Below are 17,091 nucleotides of genomic sequence, written 5' to 3'. Positions count from 1 at the left end.
AGTTTCCCTTTCTCCGCTTTGACACTGCTCCTGTGTCTTTCCCATACTTCAACTTAGGATTAGAACCGTCTGACTCGTGTTCAACTACTGTTCACACAAAACCTTTCTCCACTTCAACTATCCAATTCCTATATGGATTTTTCGCTACTTCCACCAAGATCTGCACACAACATTGCTCCCGACTCTCTATTAACTGCCATGTTATAAAATTCAGGTGATTCAAAAGATGCAAATAACAAAATAATGAACATGAGTATTTATATACTAAGAGTGTACAAATATAATTTTAAACGGGTATAAATATGATCATATATCATTATATTTTTCTAAAAAATAAAACAAAGTATGATAATAATTCAAATTTTTACTTCAAAATGAAAATTTAATAATCATTTATTGCATCATTTTATAGACAGCTTTCCGCAAAATTATTTAAATTAAATATTATAAGATTAAACCTAGTTTTGTTAGCCCCTTGGGGCTCTCGATTTTATGATTTTTATTTTACTATTTGTGGAAAAGTGTCTACAACATGGTGCAATACATAATTTTTCAGTTTGCCTGAGGATCAATTCTAATCCAGCGAATATCAATTTGTTTCAAAGCCATACTGAAAATGAGATTCTTGGAATTTGATTATCACAATATACATATGGAAAGACACACTTAAGAAATAATTTTTATAGCTCATCTTTCTTGTTAAGTTTGCTTTGTCTATACTCTTCCCTGTTGTAGGTATACTCTGGGTCTCTCCTGCAAATAATAAAAAACATTAAACTGACAGAGGTATAGAGGAGGAGCTCTGCAGATATACAATCTTAACTAAAAAATTGAGATCGAAGAAATATCTTGTGTGAAATGCGCTCAGAGGGATTGGTGATATTGGCCTTTTTTTATGGTACCCAAACTTTAAAAAAAAATGATCTCATCTATTTGCTTAAAACTTTGGGTACTTTCATTGGATCTTGAAATGTTGATTCAAACTTTTCAATCATTACTTTTAATCTACAAATAGGGTGATATAACTGATACTAGACTTACCTATTAAATTCTGAATGTGGTTTATCTGGATATGATCTGTTCTCCTCGGAGTAAAGCTTCTCCTTCTCCTCCTTGGTCATCTTCAAGGGAATATCCTTTCTCACAAACAGATCATCAGTTGTGGACATAAAAGTTCTATAAGAAATTAACTAGGTGAATTTGCAGTTGGTTATTTGTGTTTTTTTAAACTTTGAAACCGTGATTGATTGTATTTTTATAGCTGGACAAAGTTTCACAAAAAATCAGCCTTGTGACGTAATAAAAATAAGGAATTATCAATATCCATCTCTTTTTTAGAGGTTTTCTTTCCAACTTTTCTCTCATTTTTATGGCGTAACATGGCTGATTTTTGAGACCCTTTGTCCAGCTACTATTTTCTTAAATTTAGGGTAAAGAGATGGGATCTAATATTCATATGTTCATATAATGAAATGCCACTAAAAAGTTATGCTCCAAACAGACGTGCTTGCTGCAGGAACGCCATCAACACAGATACTAACAGACAATAAAGTTCAATAAATGATATTAAAGGAAGCCTGCAAGAAATACCATGCTTTAACTGCTGAAACCCTGCCACAAGTAGACCCAATACCCCAAATTTGAGCCTTCAGCTTCTATAACAAAAAATTATTAGGCATTTTAAAATGACCTTTTATGTACAATGAAAATTTTGAAAGAATTTCAATGTTAATGTTAGAAATTTTGAAATTAAACTATGTGGCCTAGAAACAAAATTATAAGCTTATCTTTTTCATAAATTTAGATTGCCAGTAACTAATTATATTTTTACAATAAAAATACCCATTTTATAGTCAAAAGCATTAAAAAAAATTAAATTTAACTTGCATTGTACTGAGAGTACTGTAGCCAATCAGAAGGATAAATCAGCTAAGCAACCAGTCACAGCTGAGCTTGTATTGGTTTCCTCCTTTGTTTCCACTATGATTTTCATTTAAAAATGCAATTTAAATCAAATTTTTTTTCCATAGATTTTAACTATGAAATCTGATGTTTTTAATGTAAAAATGTTATCAGTTACCGGCAATCTAAGTTTCTGACAAAGATAAGGTTATGATTTTGTGTCTAGGTGACGTAATTTAATATTCTTTTTTCTTTTATGAGCATTAGAAATCTTTCAAAATTTGCATTGTACATAAAATGCTATTTTGAAATGCCTAGAACTTTTTTGTAATTGAAGCTGAAGGCTTTAAATTTGGGGTATAGTGTCTACTTGTGGCAATCTTTCATCAGTTAAAGCGTGGTATTTCTTTCAGGCGTCCTTTAAGGTCAAAATGCAATAAGGGTTACATTAAAGTAAAATAATTAATTGGGGGCATAGTAACTTTCTCCTCCAGTCAGGGACTATGTCCCAATTTTGTATCAGCCAATAGCGCCGCCACAAGAAAAATAAATGACCTGAGCTCATTTGTAGTTGTGTGCGCCCAGGGTAGGATTTCATAACCAACTTCATCCATAAACTGTATCAGCTCCTCCCTACAAAGTTTTTCATCATATTAAAAACCACAAACCGGTAGCTGTCTATAGTGCAAAATGGGGATAAATGTAAACGCTTTTGGCCTACATATTCTATTGACGTCAGGATATACCCTATACCCCATCTCTTTTCTAGGTTTTTATTAACCCATTAGTGACGAACCGGGTATTAAAACCCGGTTCCGAAAAATGAAAAAAAAAACGGTTTCCGGCTTCATAATTGCATCATTCTCAGTATGAATCCCCCCTCTACTACCCTAGCTTTCATTTCCCCCTGAAACAGGCAGTTTAGCTTACTTTCGTTTGCCGGTATAGATCAACAAAATTTGAAAATCATGAAAATTCAAAATACCCTTCTAACTTTTTTGTTTTTATAGTAAAGTCGCTGATTTTTTTCGTGAAATCTAATGTTTATTGACAAGTACATCTATTTGTTAATTCGTTTTATTCAAATTATTATTTTTTATATGATTTTTTTATCGTTTTTTTACACCCTTTTTTTGTGTATGTTGGGTTTAAAAACTTCGACAAACGGGCTTTTTTACCCGAAACGGCCGAAATAACCGGGTTTTTACTACAAAACCGGGTTTTAATGCCGGCGGAAACCGCCCAAATAATGCCTGGTTGGTATTTATGGCCAGGCCGAACCGGGTTTTTTTGCAACTTTCCTGTGCACGCCACTAGAGCAAAACAAAAAAATTGGAATTCCGTTTTTACCATTATAAAGCTTCCCTGAGACTTTTAGCTCGATTGGCCCATAAAAGTGGCGCTCGGCACTAATGGGTTAATTGTTATCAATAAGAAACTTTATTATTAAACACAAGCTGATTAGGTTTAAAGGGGTAGTTTCACTAAATGCATTTGAACTTAACTTAGTGAACCGCATATTTTTTCCTGGTTAATTGGTTAAACTACATTTATAAGGCATATATTTGAAAGAATTTCAATTTTCTATCATGTAGTTTTTAAAATATCAAGACTTGAAAATTGTCTTTTTAAATTGCATATATCACAAAAAGACAATTTTCTAGTCTTGATATTTTCAAAACTACGTGGTAGAAAATTGAAATTCTTTCAAATATATGCCATATAAATATAGTTTAACCCATTAACTAGCAAAAAATATGCGGTTCAATAAATTAAGTTCAAATGCATTTCGTAAAACTACCCCTTTGAAAAAGCTATCAATGCAGACGGACTATGCAGTCATTTTTATTATTCAGAGGAACTGACTTTCAGCTCTTTGAAAGAACTTTATTAAAAATGTAAAATATACCTTGTTCCTGGAAAAATTCTGTTTAAAAGATGGGTTTCAATACTCAGCGTCTAAAATTGATTAATTATTGCATTGAAAGAATTAATTTCCACTAAATCAAAACTGATTTTAGACTTATTTACATACACATATCGTATCATTTTCTAAACAGTTATCCGCAGAGAGTAAAATGAAAAATTATTGCCTTCAGGCCAACAAAAAAGATATTAGTAGCTGTATTCACCTGTATGTCAACCTTGTCCCAAGGAATAGTTCTTAGGATAGCAAATTCGGCACCTTCAACGTCCAAGCTGAAAAAAAAAGAATCCCTTTGCAATTTTGTTTGTTAACACATATCTTTAAAAGGATGACAATATCCATAAAAGCAAAGCACTGAAACAGTAGGACAAACGGACATTAATACTTGTATAGTGTCAGAACTGAATAATCAGAATATAAATGTATAAGAATCGAATCAAAATTGTAAGTAAATTTGTTAAAAAATTGCTTGAAATAGTATAATGTTTATGGACATACTTACATTTTTAGGACTTGATTATAGAGTTGCTTTGCCTATAATATTGTACTTTGTTGTCCCAGGAATCAGTATACCAGATCAAACGGATAATTGGAGCACATATAAATATGTTTAAATTGGACTTACGGACATTCTAGTAATGATTACATAGTTCCTACGCTTTATAAATCATTCCTATTTACTACAGGAATCACCATTCAAAGTTTGAAATCGATAGGACAATTCTAACTTGCCTAAATTAACGAAAAAAGATATCTGTCTGGGACGGACGTACGGACGGACTGACCCTAAATATAGAAAAGCTTCGCTTTTAAAAATGTGTATAACTAAATATACATTTTTTTTTCTTTGTTCAAAAGTATTACCTAATTTACCCAACCTACCGTTGGCAGAAATTAATAATCAATATCTTATTTTCTTCATTGGGCATTTAAATATTTTGCAGTTTTCCACCAAGTATACCCCAAAAACATGTTTTTTCAATGTATATGATTTGACAATGTATTTGAAGACAGATTAAAAAGAAAATTAAATATTATTTTGTCTCAATGATCTTTTAATTTATATGTTGGTCTAAAATAATGTTTTTATAATGCATTAACACTAGTTTCTTAACTATAACCCTATTTTTTTTTGTCTAAAGCTTAAGATTTTTAAGAACTACAAAACAGATTTTAGGAAAGGTTTCATAAGCCATGGGATGGTTTCACGCTATTAAATTTTAGATATAAGCAGGGGGATGGTATTAGACTATTTTTTTGCACACATCTTATCTCTATAAAAATCTAGTCCCTAGATAATAGGGGTGTAGCTGCTAGTAATATATATTCCAATTCAAACTAAAACCATTTCTAACTTATAGGGAATATCTATTTAAAATTTTTACCTGAAGTGATGAACAGTTGGGTTACCCATGGCCATAAGAATTGAGTAAAGAGGCATACACTGCATCTAAAATAATTATAAATAAATTTAAAGAATTTATATTTATGTATTAATTATCAATTTAAGTATGGTAGGTTTCCAAATATAACATAAATAGGGTAGAAAAGTACAAAAGTTTTAAATAAAGGTGCAAATAACCCTTATCATATTTCAAAAGATACAATAGAAAAAACTTTACAAGTATAGGCTAGTTAAGACTATGACATAAAAAAGGTCCCAAAGAATAAAAGATGTATAAATGTAGGCTATTTAATATCTATGACACAAACTATATACTCAATAATCTTTATTCCAGTATAACTTCAAAACAGATTAATATCTGCTTTATTGGAACCGGTTCCCAGCCATTTTGAAAATTTTTTTACAGACAATTATAAAATTAAAGGACGCCTGCAAGAAATAACACGCTTTAACTGCTGAAAGACTGCCACAAGAAGACCCAATACCCTAAATTATAAGCCTTCAGCTTCAATAACAAAAATGTACTAGGCATTTCAAAATAGCATTTTATGTACAATGGAATTTTTGAAAGATTTCCAATGCTCATAAAAGAAAAAACAATATTAAATTACGTTGCCTAGACATAAAATTATAACCTTATCTTTGTCAGAAACTTAGATTGCCTGTAACTGATTACATTTTTACAATAAAAACACCACATTTCATAGTCAAAATCTTTGAAAAAAATTCGATTTAAATTGCATTTTTAAACGAAAATCATAGCGGAAACAAAGGGGTAAACTTATACAAGCTTAGCTGTGATTGGTTGCTTAGCTGATTCAGCCTTCTGATTGGCTACAGTACATTCGGTACAACGCAAGTAAAACTTTTTTTTTTAATGATTTTGACTATAAAAATGGGTATTTTTATTGTAAAAATATAATTAGTTACTGGAAACCTAAATTTATGACAAAAATAAGCTTATAATTTTGTTTCTAGGCCACGTAGTTTAATTTTAAAGTTTTCAACATGAGCATTGCAATTCTTTCAAAATTTCCATTGTACATAAAATGTCATTTTAAAATGCCTAGAACTTTTTTGTTATAGAAGCTGAAGGCCTCAAATTTGGGGTATTTGGTCTACTTGTGGCAGTCTTTCAGCAGTTAAAGCGTGGCATTTCTTGCATGCTTCCTTTAATATGAGTTTTATTATCCCCTATCTGCGGCTCCTCAGGGTTAACAAAAGTGGTTTTAATCTTATAATACCAACGAAAAGTTATTTCTTGCATCGTATTATAAACAGCTTCCGCGGATGTAAATGTACATTTTAAGATTAAAACCAGTTTTTTAGCCCCAACATACAGAAGGCAATCTCATGATTGTACATTTTTACATTTGTAGAAAATATAATATGATGCGAGACATAGTTTTGTAGTGTGGCCGGTATTAAACCACCGGATATTAATCGGTTTCGAATGAATATGAGAAATGACTATTCTGACACAATCTAGGAGGGGTTGCGTGAGTGATAACAGACACTAACCTTTACATAATTGTCATCAATTGGATTCAAAGTAATTCCCATCATTGATTCTCTACATGGAAAAATATCATAATCAGTAAATCTAATTGAAATTCAAATAGATATTAAAGTGTAAAATAAAATTTATTGCTATTTTCATAAAAAATGCACTAAGATTAAATTTGATATTTTTCTAATTTAAAAAAGAATATCAATAATCGTAGGTAGCAAAACTTATAAATATAAGATAATTTAATGAGGTAAAACTAAAATTGAACAAAATGAGTGGATATTCATTGGTCAGCAGAATCTTCATGTCAAAATTCAGCCGTTTATATCCAATAACATCTGAAAAAATCCCATTTCTACAGTAAAATTCCAATGAAAGTTTTATACTGGGTACTAGGGGGGGGGGGGGGGGAAGGTTTAAAAAGAAAAGGTAAAAAAAGATTTTGAGGGGTCATTTTGCTTAGGTGCGATTTCTATTGAGTTGGTGGTTGTACACTCAAAAAAAGAAGTTATAAACCTTCACAAGACCTATCAGAAGCTACACTGTAAAGGAGAACAAAATCAGTTCAGCGGTTACAGAGAAACTTTGGTCCAGATAGACAGACAAAGATCATATTACTTTTATAAAAGAATTATACCTATGTGTTTTGTTCCTCACACTTCCACCCAGATCAAAGTTTACAACCTAAAACATTTAAACATGATTAAACATGCACAAGTAAAGCTTGGCTTAAGAAAACAGGCGTAAAAAAGTCTTTTTTGCGCGTTTATGTGCGCCACATGACAACTGAGTGTTGCTGAATATTTTGGCTGTATATACAGGGTGGGGCAAATAAGACCGGACAAACTTTAAACGGCTATAGCGCCGAAACTACTTGACAAATCAGGACGTTTAACCACACTATAAAAAGCTTAGGCAATGATCTTTTAGCACAAAAAATCTTTTGACGAAGATGGACATGTACAACGAGCTAGCCGCGCATATGTTCAACAAGGCAGATTCCAAATGCGCCGGTGGTTAAATTTTGATTCTCGACTAGGGCCCACTACATCTCACCTCAGCCCATCTGTAGGTGAGGTAGAGTTATGCAACTTGCTGGGGATACTGTTAGATACATAAGTAAGACAGTAGAAAAGACTAGAGCTCTCTATCTGAAATGGCTTGGCCGTAGTACTCCAACAAAGTGGAACGGGGCAGATTTTGAGATGTAAAAAACGCCAATAACCATGAAAATTCGTGAAAATTTCTCGGTTCTTGACTTCAGGGACCCATATTGAACTTTAAAACTCATTTTAGACTATTGGTTGTGCTGACAACCCTAGCTAAAACTTCATGCCAATTCCAAAAAGGTAAAGAACGTCGTTCTAGCTCATCTGTGGTCCAAATAAGAGCCTCCGTGTATAAGGGTAGCTTGAAAGTTGGGCGAATTTGGATCCTGAAGTTACTCACGTTCCTAAGGAAATGTGGCCTCCCAGCAGCCCGATCTTAATTCAATGGACTTTTGGGCCTGGGGCTACTTTGAAGCATGCACCAATAGACGTGCTCATACCAAAAAGACCTCCCTCATTGCCACTATTAAGGAGAACTACGCCAGCTTGGACAGGTACATTTTTACCTGGACCTGTCGGCGGTTGAGGAGGCGGGTAGAGACGGTGATTAAGGCTGGCGGCGATTTTATTAAATAATCTAATAGTCATATACCTATTTTGCTTGCCAGTTTTTAAAATTCAATAAAATCTTTAAAATTGACGATTTTATGTTCATTTGTTTAGAAGTTAGAATTTGTCCGGTCTTATTTGCCCCACCCTGTATATACATATAATATATTTCTGTAGGACTTCTTGTGTTGGTTAAAATTTGTACTAGGTTCAGACTTTTGACTGCTAGCAGCCTTGAAGCAACCCTGCAAGAAATATACCACTTTATACCACTTTAACTACTGAAAGACTGCCACGAGTAGACCCAATACCCAAAATTTGAACCCTCCAGCTTCAATAACAAAAAAGTTATAGACATTTCAAAATAATATTTTTAGTACAATGAAAATTTTGAAAGTTTTTCATTGCTAATAATACAAATTTCATTATTGAAATATGTCGCCTAGAAAGTTTATTTTTGGCAGAAACTTAGGATGCCAGTAACTGATAACATTTTTACAATAAAAACACCCTTCTTTATATTAAAAATCATTCAAAAAAATTCAGTTTTACAGTGTGTTTTTTTATGAGAACTTTTTTGAAAGCAATTTTACCCCACTTATAGTTATCAGAATTTAATGATTAATGGCTTATTTTCTTCGATTTAAGGCAATTAATAGAACAACAAAAAAATATTTCAGTTTTTATTTAAAAAGTACAGTAAAATCTAAAATTCAAAACTTAGGTGTCAACATCTAAAAATGGTTTTAGCGCATTTTTCTTATGCTCAAATAATCAACCTTTTGCAAGAATGGCTGCTAAACACTTCAAAGTTGAGATATAGAGCTAAAAATGTGTACAGATACTATTAGGGACATGTACTAGAACATATCAAAGTTTGAAGGTCATATCTCAACCAGGGAGGGAGTACTGGCCCCCCAAAGTCTACTACAGAAAATCCATTTTTTTCAGAAAAATGCGCTAAAACCATTTTTATATGTTGACACCTAAGTTTTGAAATTTAGATTTTACTGTACTTTTAAAATAAAACAGAAATATTTTTTTTTGTTGTTCTATTCATTGCCTTAAAAAACAAAGAAAATAAGTCATTAATCATTAAATTCTGATAACTAAAAGTGGGGTAAAATTGCTTTCAAAAAAGTTCTCATAAAAAAAACACACTGTATTTGCAATGTACTGAGAGTACTGAAGTGTGAGAATGCCATCAGAAGGCCGAGTTTTTTGGGTATGGGGTGTACTCGTGGCAGTCTTTCAGCAGTTAAAGATGTGTATTTCTTGCAGGATTCCTTTAAAGCTCACCGATTTTTGTAGATAGTCGTTTCCAGGAACATTTTACCATGAACTACACTAGATCAATTGCATTAATACCTGTGGTTTTGTTTCTGTAGAAAGACATGTTTGAATGACCGTAGCATTTCTATTGCGGGCCTTGATTTCACTCGTAGCATAAGGATGAGGCTCAACTAAACATATAAACTTTATTATTCCTATTTTATAAATCACTAGGGCTTTTTGTTTTGTTCTCTCTTTAGAGGTCCTAAGATGGTTTTAGTATATTCTATTTTTAATGACAACAAGAAAAAAATGGAATGGAGGGGGAAACATGAATAAGGTTCAATACTTTAATATACAAATGGCATGATTTAAATGGATTTGAAATTGAACAACATCCGACCATCAATTTCTGACTGTGTTAAAATAAAGTGAAAAAATCGTTAGATACAACATAAAAACCAACCTAAGAGACCAGTCCATCCATGATTCATTTCAAAATACAGGGAATCAGAGTTATATTCTCCATCAAAAGCGCCGGCCTCCAGGAAAAATCCGTTCTTCAATTCTCCTGCAAAATCATAATTGTTATTTCTCGCATCATATCATAGAAAGCTTTCCGCGAATAATTCCAGTTTTGTTAGACCCAAGGGGCCGAATTCTAGCGCCAACAAAACTGGTAATAATTTTTTTTTTATTGTTTATGTAAAAAATTGTCTATAATACAATAATATACATGATTTTTCAGTATGGATTACAACCGGTTCTAATCCAGCGGAACCAATAGTGGAATAGTTATTTCTCGCATCGTATTATAAACGGCTTTCCGCGGATATAGAAAGTACAATTATGAGATTAAAACTAGTTTTTTTAGCCCCGAGGTGCCGAAGGCGCCGGCTAAAAAAACTGGTTTTAATCTTATAATTGTACATTTCTATATTCGTAGAAAGCTGGATAAAATACGATGCTAGGCATAGTTTTTTTTGTATGGATGAGAACCGGTTCCTATCCACCGGATTCGAATGTATACGAGAATAGTTATTTCTCTTATCGTATTATAAACGGCTTTCCTCGGATATAGAATGTACAATTATAAGATTAAAACTAGTTTTTTTAGCCCCGTGGTGCCTAAATATCTGGGAATCAATCTAGCACACCAATTGAAAGACAAATCTTAACAAAACTTAGTACAAAAAAGTAGAATCTAAAATTGATTAATTCCTGAAAATTTCAGCCCTCTATCTTGAAAAGGAATTGAGAAAATCACGAAAACTTGAAAATCTAGGAATCGATCTAGCACCCCAAATAACAGACAGATAGACACAACAATGTATAGTTTAGATGGGCTTATATCATAGGAATCTTCACTAAAAAGTACCTTGAAGGAGAGCCGTGAAAATCATGTTTCCCCCATAGCATTACTGACGGACTGACGGACTGACAGACTGACGGACTGACAGACTGACGGACTGACGGACAAAGTGACGGACAAAGTTAATTATAGAGTAGCTTCGCTACTAAAAAGATATTTACCTCCAAACACAATTCTATCAACATCAAGTGGTTGACCAACTTCACCATCTAAAATTATTTTTGTAATTGTAAGATTATGTACATTTAGTGGCAGTTTAGGTTAGGTAAAGTTTAGAAAAATACGCAGAGATAGTAACCAGGGAGGAAGGGAGGGGACAATGGGCAATTAATTCAATTAAGGGTTTTCGCTGAAAGGCCATGAGAACCAGATTTATCCAGAAAATTTGAAGAAAATTGTAAAGTGTTTATGGTTATCTAAATTAAAAAACTGTAAATGAGAAAGAGTTCTAAGAAAAAAAAACATCTACTTATAAATTAGGTTACCAGTACATCAGTACAGTTTCTAGACATGAAATGACATTTATTGAAAAAAAATATTTGTTAGAACCAGCTGAAATAATTTTATACTATATAAATTTTTAGTCTGCTAGAAATTGTGTTCATTGTTTGTTTTTTATTTTTGTCTGCTAGATTCATAACAAATTCCGCGGCAATTGTGCGCTAGTACCTAAAGTCTCCAAATTCAGTCTAAATACTTCACGAACACCTTTAGCTGGTACCCAAGGTTTGAGACCCTAAAATATCAATATTTGATCCATTGTCCCCTCCCTTCCTCCCTGGATAGTAACACATAAGAATTGAGTGGGACCCGCAGTGTTAAGACCTCCGCTGGGGCTAGATAAGAAATAAATTGAAAGTAAGAGAAGAGGGGCTAGATGATCAAGAATCAAGTTTGAGTGACAGAACCTTATATGCTATATTTATTTATATGATTTAGAAACTTTACTTTTTTTGTTAAACATAGAGAGTAAGAAACCAATAGCTCTCTAAATGTAATTCATAATCATATAAGTATTTGCAGTTACATGTTTTTTATTATCAACAAGGATGACAACATACATAGAAGCGAAGCTCTGAAACAGTAGAACGAACAAACATTAACACTTGTAGAGTGTCAGAACTGAAAAACAGAACATAAATATATAAATGTCGAAGTAGATTTGTTGAAAACTGCTCAAATACAGGATAATGATTAAAAACATACTTATGTTTATAGGACTTGATGCTTCGCTTATAGCATTGTACTTTGTCTTAGAATTCAGTGTTCCAAAAATCAGATTAATTGGATAATTTTTACACATAATAATTTGTTGTTGAAAAAAAATAAACATGACTCTAATTAAAGAAAAGCTTCGCTTTTAACAAATATTAGAGCACTTTGAAATTGTAGACCTATATCCAAATGTAATTATATAACAATATTGGCATTTAAATGTTTTTTTTCTTCAAGTCTCTACGATACCTATTTATGTTGCGTTAAAGTCTCTCAATTATTTTTAAATAATTGTTGTGATTTCTCTTAGGAGGGTGGTGGTACCCTCCCTCAAAATATTTTTAAACCTTCCCAGGACCTATGAGAAGATACCCTGTTAAGAAGAACCCGCTCAAGGACTAGTGGCTTCGCCCCGAGCCTCTAGGGGCTTTGCCCCATGAGGTAATTTTAAAAAAATATAAAAAAAATATTTTATGGGTAGCAAAATTGTTTTTTTTTTTGGGGGGGGGGGGATTTTCTTTTTTAGGGGGTTGGGGGTGTCCCATCTCCCAAGAAAAAAGCTTAGAACCACCACAGGACCAATAGGTATATACCCTGAAGAGTAGAATCCGATCAGTTTAGTGGTTACCAAGATCTTAAGGTACGGACGGACAGAGAGATGGACAGACATCAAGCTACTTTGTATAATAGATTATAGAAAATAATCTAATATAAATATAGATCTTACCAATATTGTCCTCTATTGGGTGTGACAACTTTAAATCTTCACCATTTGGAGATATCAGCATTTGTTCCTAAACAGTTGAAAATTGTCAACCCTTTTTTTTCACATGATATCTAAAAGTTAATGAAGGGGGGGGGGTGTAACTGTGGTAATACGACAACCAGACGGACGGGCAGTTTACAGAATTGCTACGCTGTGACTTATCATAACAAGCCCTCTGCACTAATCCCATTATATCACCATTTATCTCATGACCGACGGTGACCCCGCTATCCAGCGGTCAAACTGGCCTGCCTAAATATGGGGAGGGGCACAAACACGCAGCTATCATGCGCCCCTCACGCAATTATACAACCGGGAGGCGCTGCCTCCCCTTTTACCACAGCTGCCCCCGCAGCCTGTCTACCGCCGTGGGCTAAGCCCTTGTGTCCCACACCCCCTTCAAACCTAACCATTGTTATAATCTGTTGTATATATATAGTAAACATTCATTGTAAATATTATTCAGTTAAATATATAATTTCTGTATGACTAAATCCTGCTAGTTTGTTTTGGTAGAATAATTCAAGGCTAAGGCTCGTTGGACTCGAACTCGCAACCCTGTGAGCTGAAACGTTCGGCTTACCACATAACAACTCATTAAAGTTGTTATAAGTAAATTTGTTATGTTGTGGGGGGAGCTAATGTAACTTAAAAAACCATGAGGGTGGAAATTACTCCTTTGACCCACGCCCCTTAGCAAAAAAAACTGTGACTGGGGCATTGACATAAACCTACCTTTATATGGTTAACTAATATTGGATCATCTTGATTATGACAGTTGAAATGTTTGTGATAGATTATATGTTCATCTGGTTTTCCTCCAGATCTTCCACTAGAAATTGAAAGAATAACAAGGATGACAACATTTATAAAAACGAGGCTCTGAAACGGTATGGAGAGATGAACATTAAATCTTTTTCGAGTGTCAGAACTAAATATGCAAATTATAAATTATACGCAAAAAAGTTGTCTTAACTTTTATTAAAACAGCTAGTCGGTGCTTTTAATGATTAGTAGATGTAAAATGATCCATAGTATTTAGATATGCCATCGGTTTTTTTTTACAGCCCAGTGTCCCTTCCATCCCTGATTTAAACCTCAATTTTAAAGATAAAAAAACTTACGATAAAGCAACTCCATCAGTGTCGAAAATAATTGCCTTCTGTGTCAGAATTATTTCAACTTGTTCACCTTTTCGGTCCTTGGTTATATACCTGCATAAAACTGTCAGTTAGCAAGATCATTCCACAGAAAATTTCTTTTGGAAAAGAAAGGAAAAACCTGGTTTAAATCTTTTTCTTTTTTTATATCCGAGGAAAGCAGTCTATTATACTAACAATAGATAATTATTCTAAAAAAAAAAAAAAAATCTGATAAAAATTTGCAAATTTAAAAAAAAAATATGACTGAGAAAAAAATTCTCTATTACCACAAAAAATTAAGGTTGTAAACTACTCCAACTCTCTCCTTTTCTTTTTAAGGTTCGTCCTTAAATCCCCCCACAGCCGTTAGTTGGATAGAAATTACCTATAACCAGTGACTTTAAATTTTCTGTCTTCACACTCTGCATCTACTTCTACATCTCTAAAGTAACAAGAAAAATTAATGAACAACTGCAATGGAAATTTAATGTTGGCATAAATATACAGTGCGTTAATCTCATCCAATATTATGTAATATTTTAATTTTGTCTGTAACATATGATTTTGATAACTACATTTGCGTTCTCTTGCATTGTTTAGGGAAGATTCATATTGATAATTATTGTTTTAGGCTACTTTAATTTTATATTTCAGTACTATGAAGGGTTTAATCTATTTCATCAAATCAAATTACCAATAATGGGCCAATACACAGTCTAAATCACCAATGGCAGGCCAGTGTACAATATACATACAGTTTAATTGATCACGGGTAGGCCAGTATGACGTTATTTTTTAAGGGGGCTATAAAAAGCTTCTATTTCAAGCTATTTTCATGAAATGAAGATACTTACTCAAATTTAATGGGAAGGTTTGAAAAATCAACCTAAAAATATATAATATTATGTACATTTTTCATTAATTAAAATTATCAAGACAATACTCCTCTAATTTTTAAATAAATTGAAAATAAGAGGGGGCATTTTGTCATTTCACCTAACTCCTGCAGGTGTCCTAACCCTGTGTGATACTAGCCTAACCTGACATAAAGTAAAAAAAGAAATACTGATACCCTCCCCCCCCCTTCCGCTCTTTCAAAAACCAAATTTTGTATCATTATTTTCTCTTTTATAATTGTACTAGCGACTTCGCCCCTAGTCTCTAGGGGCTTTTTGCCCCAACTCCACCACAATTTATAATAATAAAAAAAATGGTGGTGGGATTTTTTTTTGGGGGGGCGGGGGGGTTGGGGGTGTCCCACCCCCCAAGAAAATAGCCAAAAAACCACCACAGGACCAGTACGTATATTCCCTGAAGAGTAGAATCCGATCGGTACAGTGGTTACAGAGACCTTAAGGGACAGACAGACGGACGGACAGACATCATTCTACTTTGTATTATAGATTCTTACTTTACTAAGATCTTCTTCTATTATTGCTTCTAATTTACTGCCATCCTAAAACATAATAAAAACGGATCTACTGCAGTTTATGGTAAAATATTCCTAGTAACAAATATCTCCAAAAATCTATGAATTTTAAAGGCTGTTAGTTGCCAAACGGCTGAATGTACATGTCATGCCCGCACATCGTGTTAAGCATCATTAGTAGGCCTACAAATAATCTGGAATAGCCAAGATCCAATGATGCACATTGAAAGCTTTACTGAAGAAAAAACGCGTAAAATAAGTCTTTTTCGCGCATTCATGTACACTGCGAGATAACTGTGCATTTTTGATTAATGACTATTCCAGATTATTTGTATGCCTTATCATTCCGCTTAAAATGGTGTGCGAGCATGATATGTACGTTCAGCCGTTTAGCTGTTAGCAAACTTTAAAGTTCATAGATTTTTGGAGATATTCGTTACCATGAACATTTTACTGTGAACTGCAGTAGATCCATAAAAACAATGATGTCAAAAGCGAACTCTGAAACGGTAAATCAAACAAAAATTAACAATTGTAAAGTGTGAGTAACTGAATAAGCAAAATATAAATGTGTAAGTCTAAACAAAATTTAAGTAAATTTGTTGCAAAACTGCTTAAATACAGGATACTGTTCAAGGACATACTTACATTTGGTTATAGATATATGACCGCTTATAACATTGTGCCTTGTTATAATCAGATGAGAAGGATAATTATATCATTAAATTTTTTTGTCTTAATTTACAAAAAGTACTTACTGTTACGAACGTACAGACGGACCAAACCTAATTATAGAAAAGTTTCACTTTTAAAAATACAGTTACTGTGCGCATTATATCATTAAGATTAAAACCAGTTTTGTAAGCCCAGAGGGGCAAAAAAAATTATTTTATGAATGTCATATTAACATTCGTGGAAATATGCATGGTTTTTTAGTATAGCTGAGAACCAGTTCTAATCCAGCGGATATTAATCGGATTTGAAACCATACTATAAAATGTAAACATACCTCAAGCTGAATATAATCACCCCAGTCTATTTTTGACAAAGAAGGTCCAATCAAGCACAAATACATTGCAAAAACTCGACATTTTATATATAACATTGTCACTGAAAAGATAAAACAATGAAATTAACAAATACATATAAGATTTATACTAACTAGCTGTTTCGCCCACATTACCTTTTAGAGGGAGAGGGGGACATAGCTTTAAAGCACAAAAAATAATCAAAAACTATGAAAATTTGACTATTTAGACAGGGAGAGTTCTCTAAAAATTAATTAAACTTCACTCCTTTTTTTCCACCAATATCTTTAAAAGCAAAACTATTCTATAATTAGGTATGTCCGTCCGACTGTGAGTCTGTAACGGATAGCTCTTTTCTTTTATTTAGGAATAGATTTATAATATAGATGTATAAACAGATTACTAAACACAGTCCACTCGAAGCGACAGTAAGAGAAAAAAAATTTCCTAGACATAAGGCCAACT

General features: G+C 33.0%; 1 protein-coding gene across 1 annotated transcript; it reads right to left on the bottom strand.

Annotated features, from left to right (window-relative positions):
* Positions 1–241: 241 nt before the first annotated feature.
* On the bottom strand, positions 242–16,704 carry LOC145320390 (uncharacterized). The gene is made up of 18 exons (XM_080162797.1): positions 16,608–16,704; positions 15,581–15,625; positions 15,024–15,055; positions 14,555–14,611; positions 14,152–14,241; positions 13,763–13,859; positions 12,989–13,055; positions 11,208–11,255; positions 10,141–10,245; positions 9,771–9,865; positions 7,382–7,428; positions 6,756–6,807; positions 5,215–5,279; positions 4,035–4,101; positions 3,812–3,861; positions 2,458–2,535; positions 1,042–1,176; positions 242–753 (listed from the first exon to the last, which is right to left on the bottom strand). Exons 1-18 carry the CDS (start codon positions 16,701–16,703, stop codon positions 681–683), a joined length of 1,299 nt encoding a protein of 432 aa, XP_080018923.1. The 5' UTR covers position 16,704; the 3' UTR covers positions 242–680.
* Between the last annotated feature and the right edge of the window lie 387 nt (positions 16,705–17,091).

This window comes from Acartia tonsa, chromosome 5, assembly GCF_053477335.1.
Source record: "Acartia tonsa isolate MP-2025a chromosome 5, ASM5347733v1, whole genome shotgun sequence".
Taxonomy (NCBI): domain Eukaryota; kingdom Metazoa; phylum Arthropoda; class Copepoda; order Calanoida; family Acartiidae; genus Acartia; species Acartia tonsa.
The sequence above is the reverse complement of the archived record's forward strand: the minus strand, read 5'-3'. Positions and strand labels throughout refer to the sequence as shown.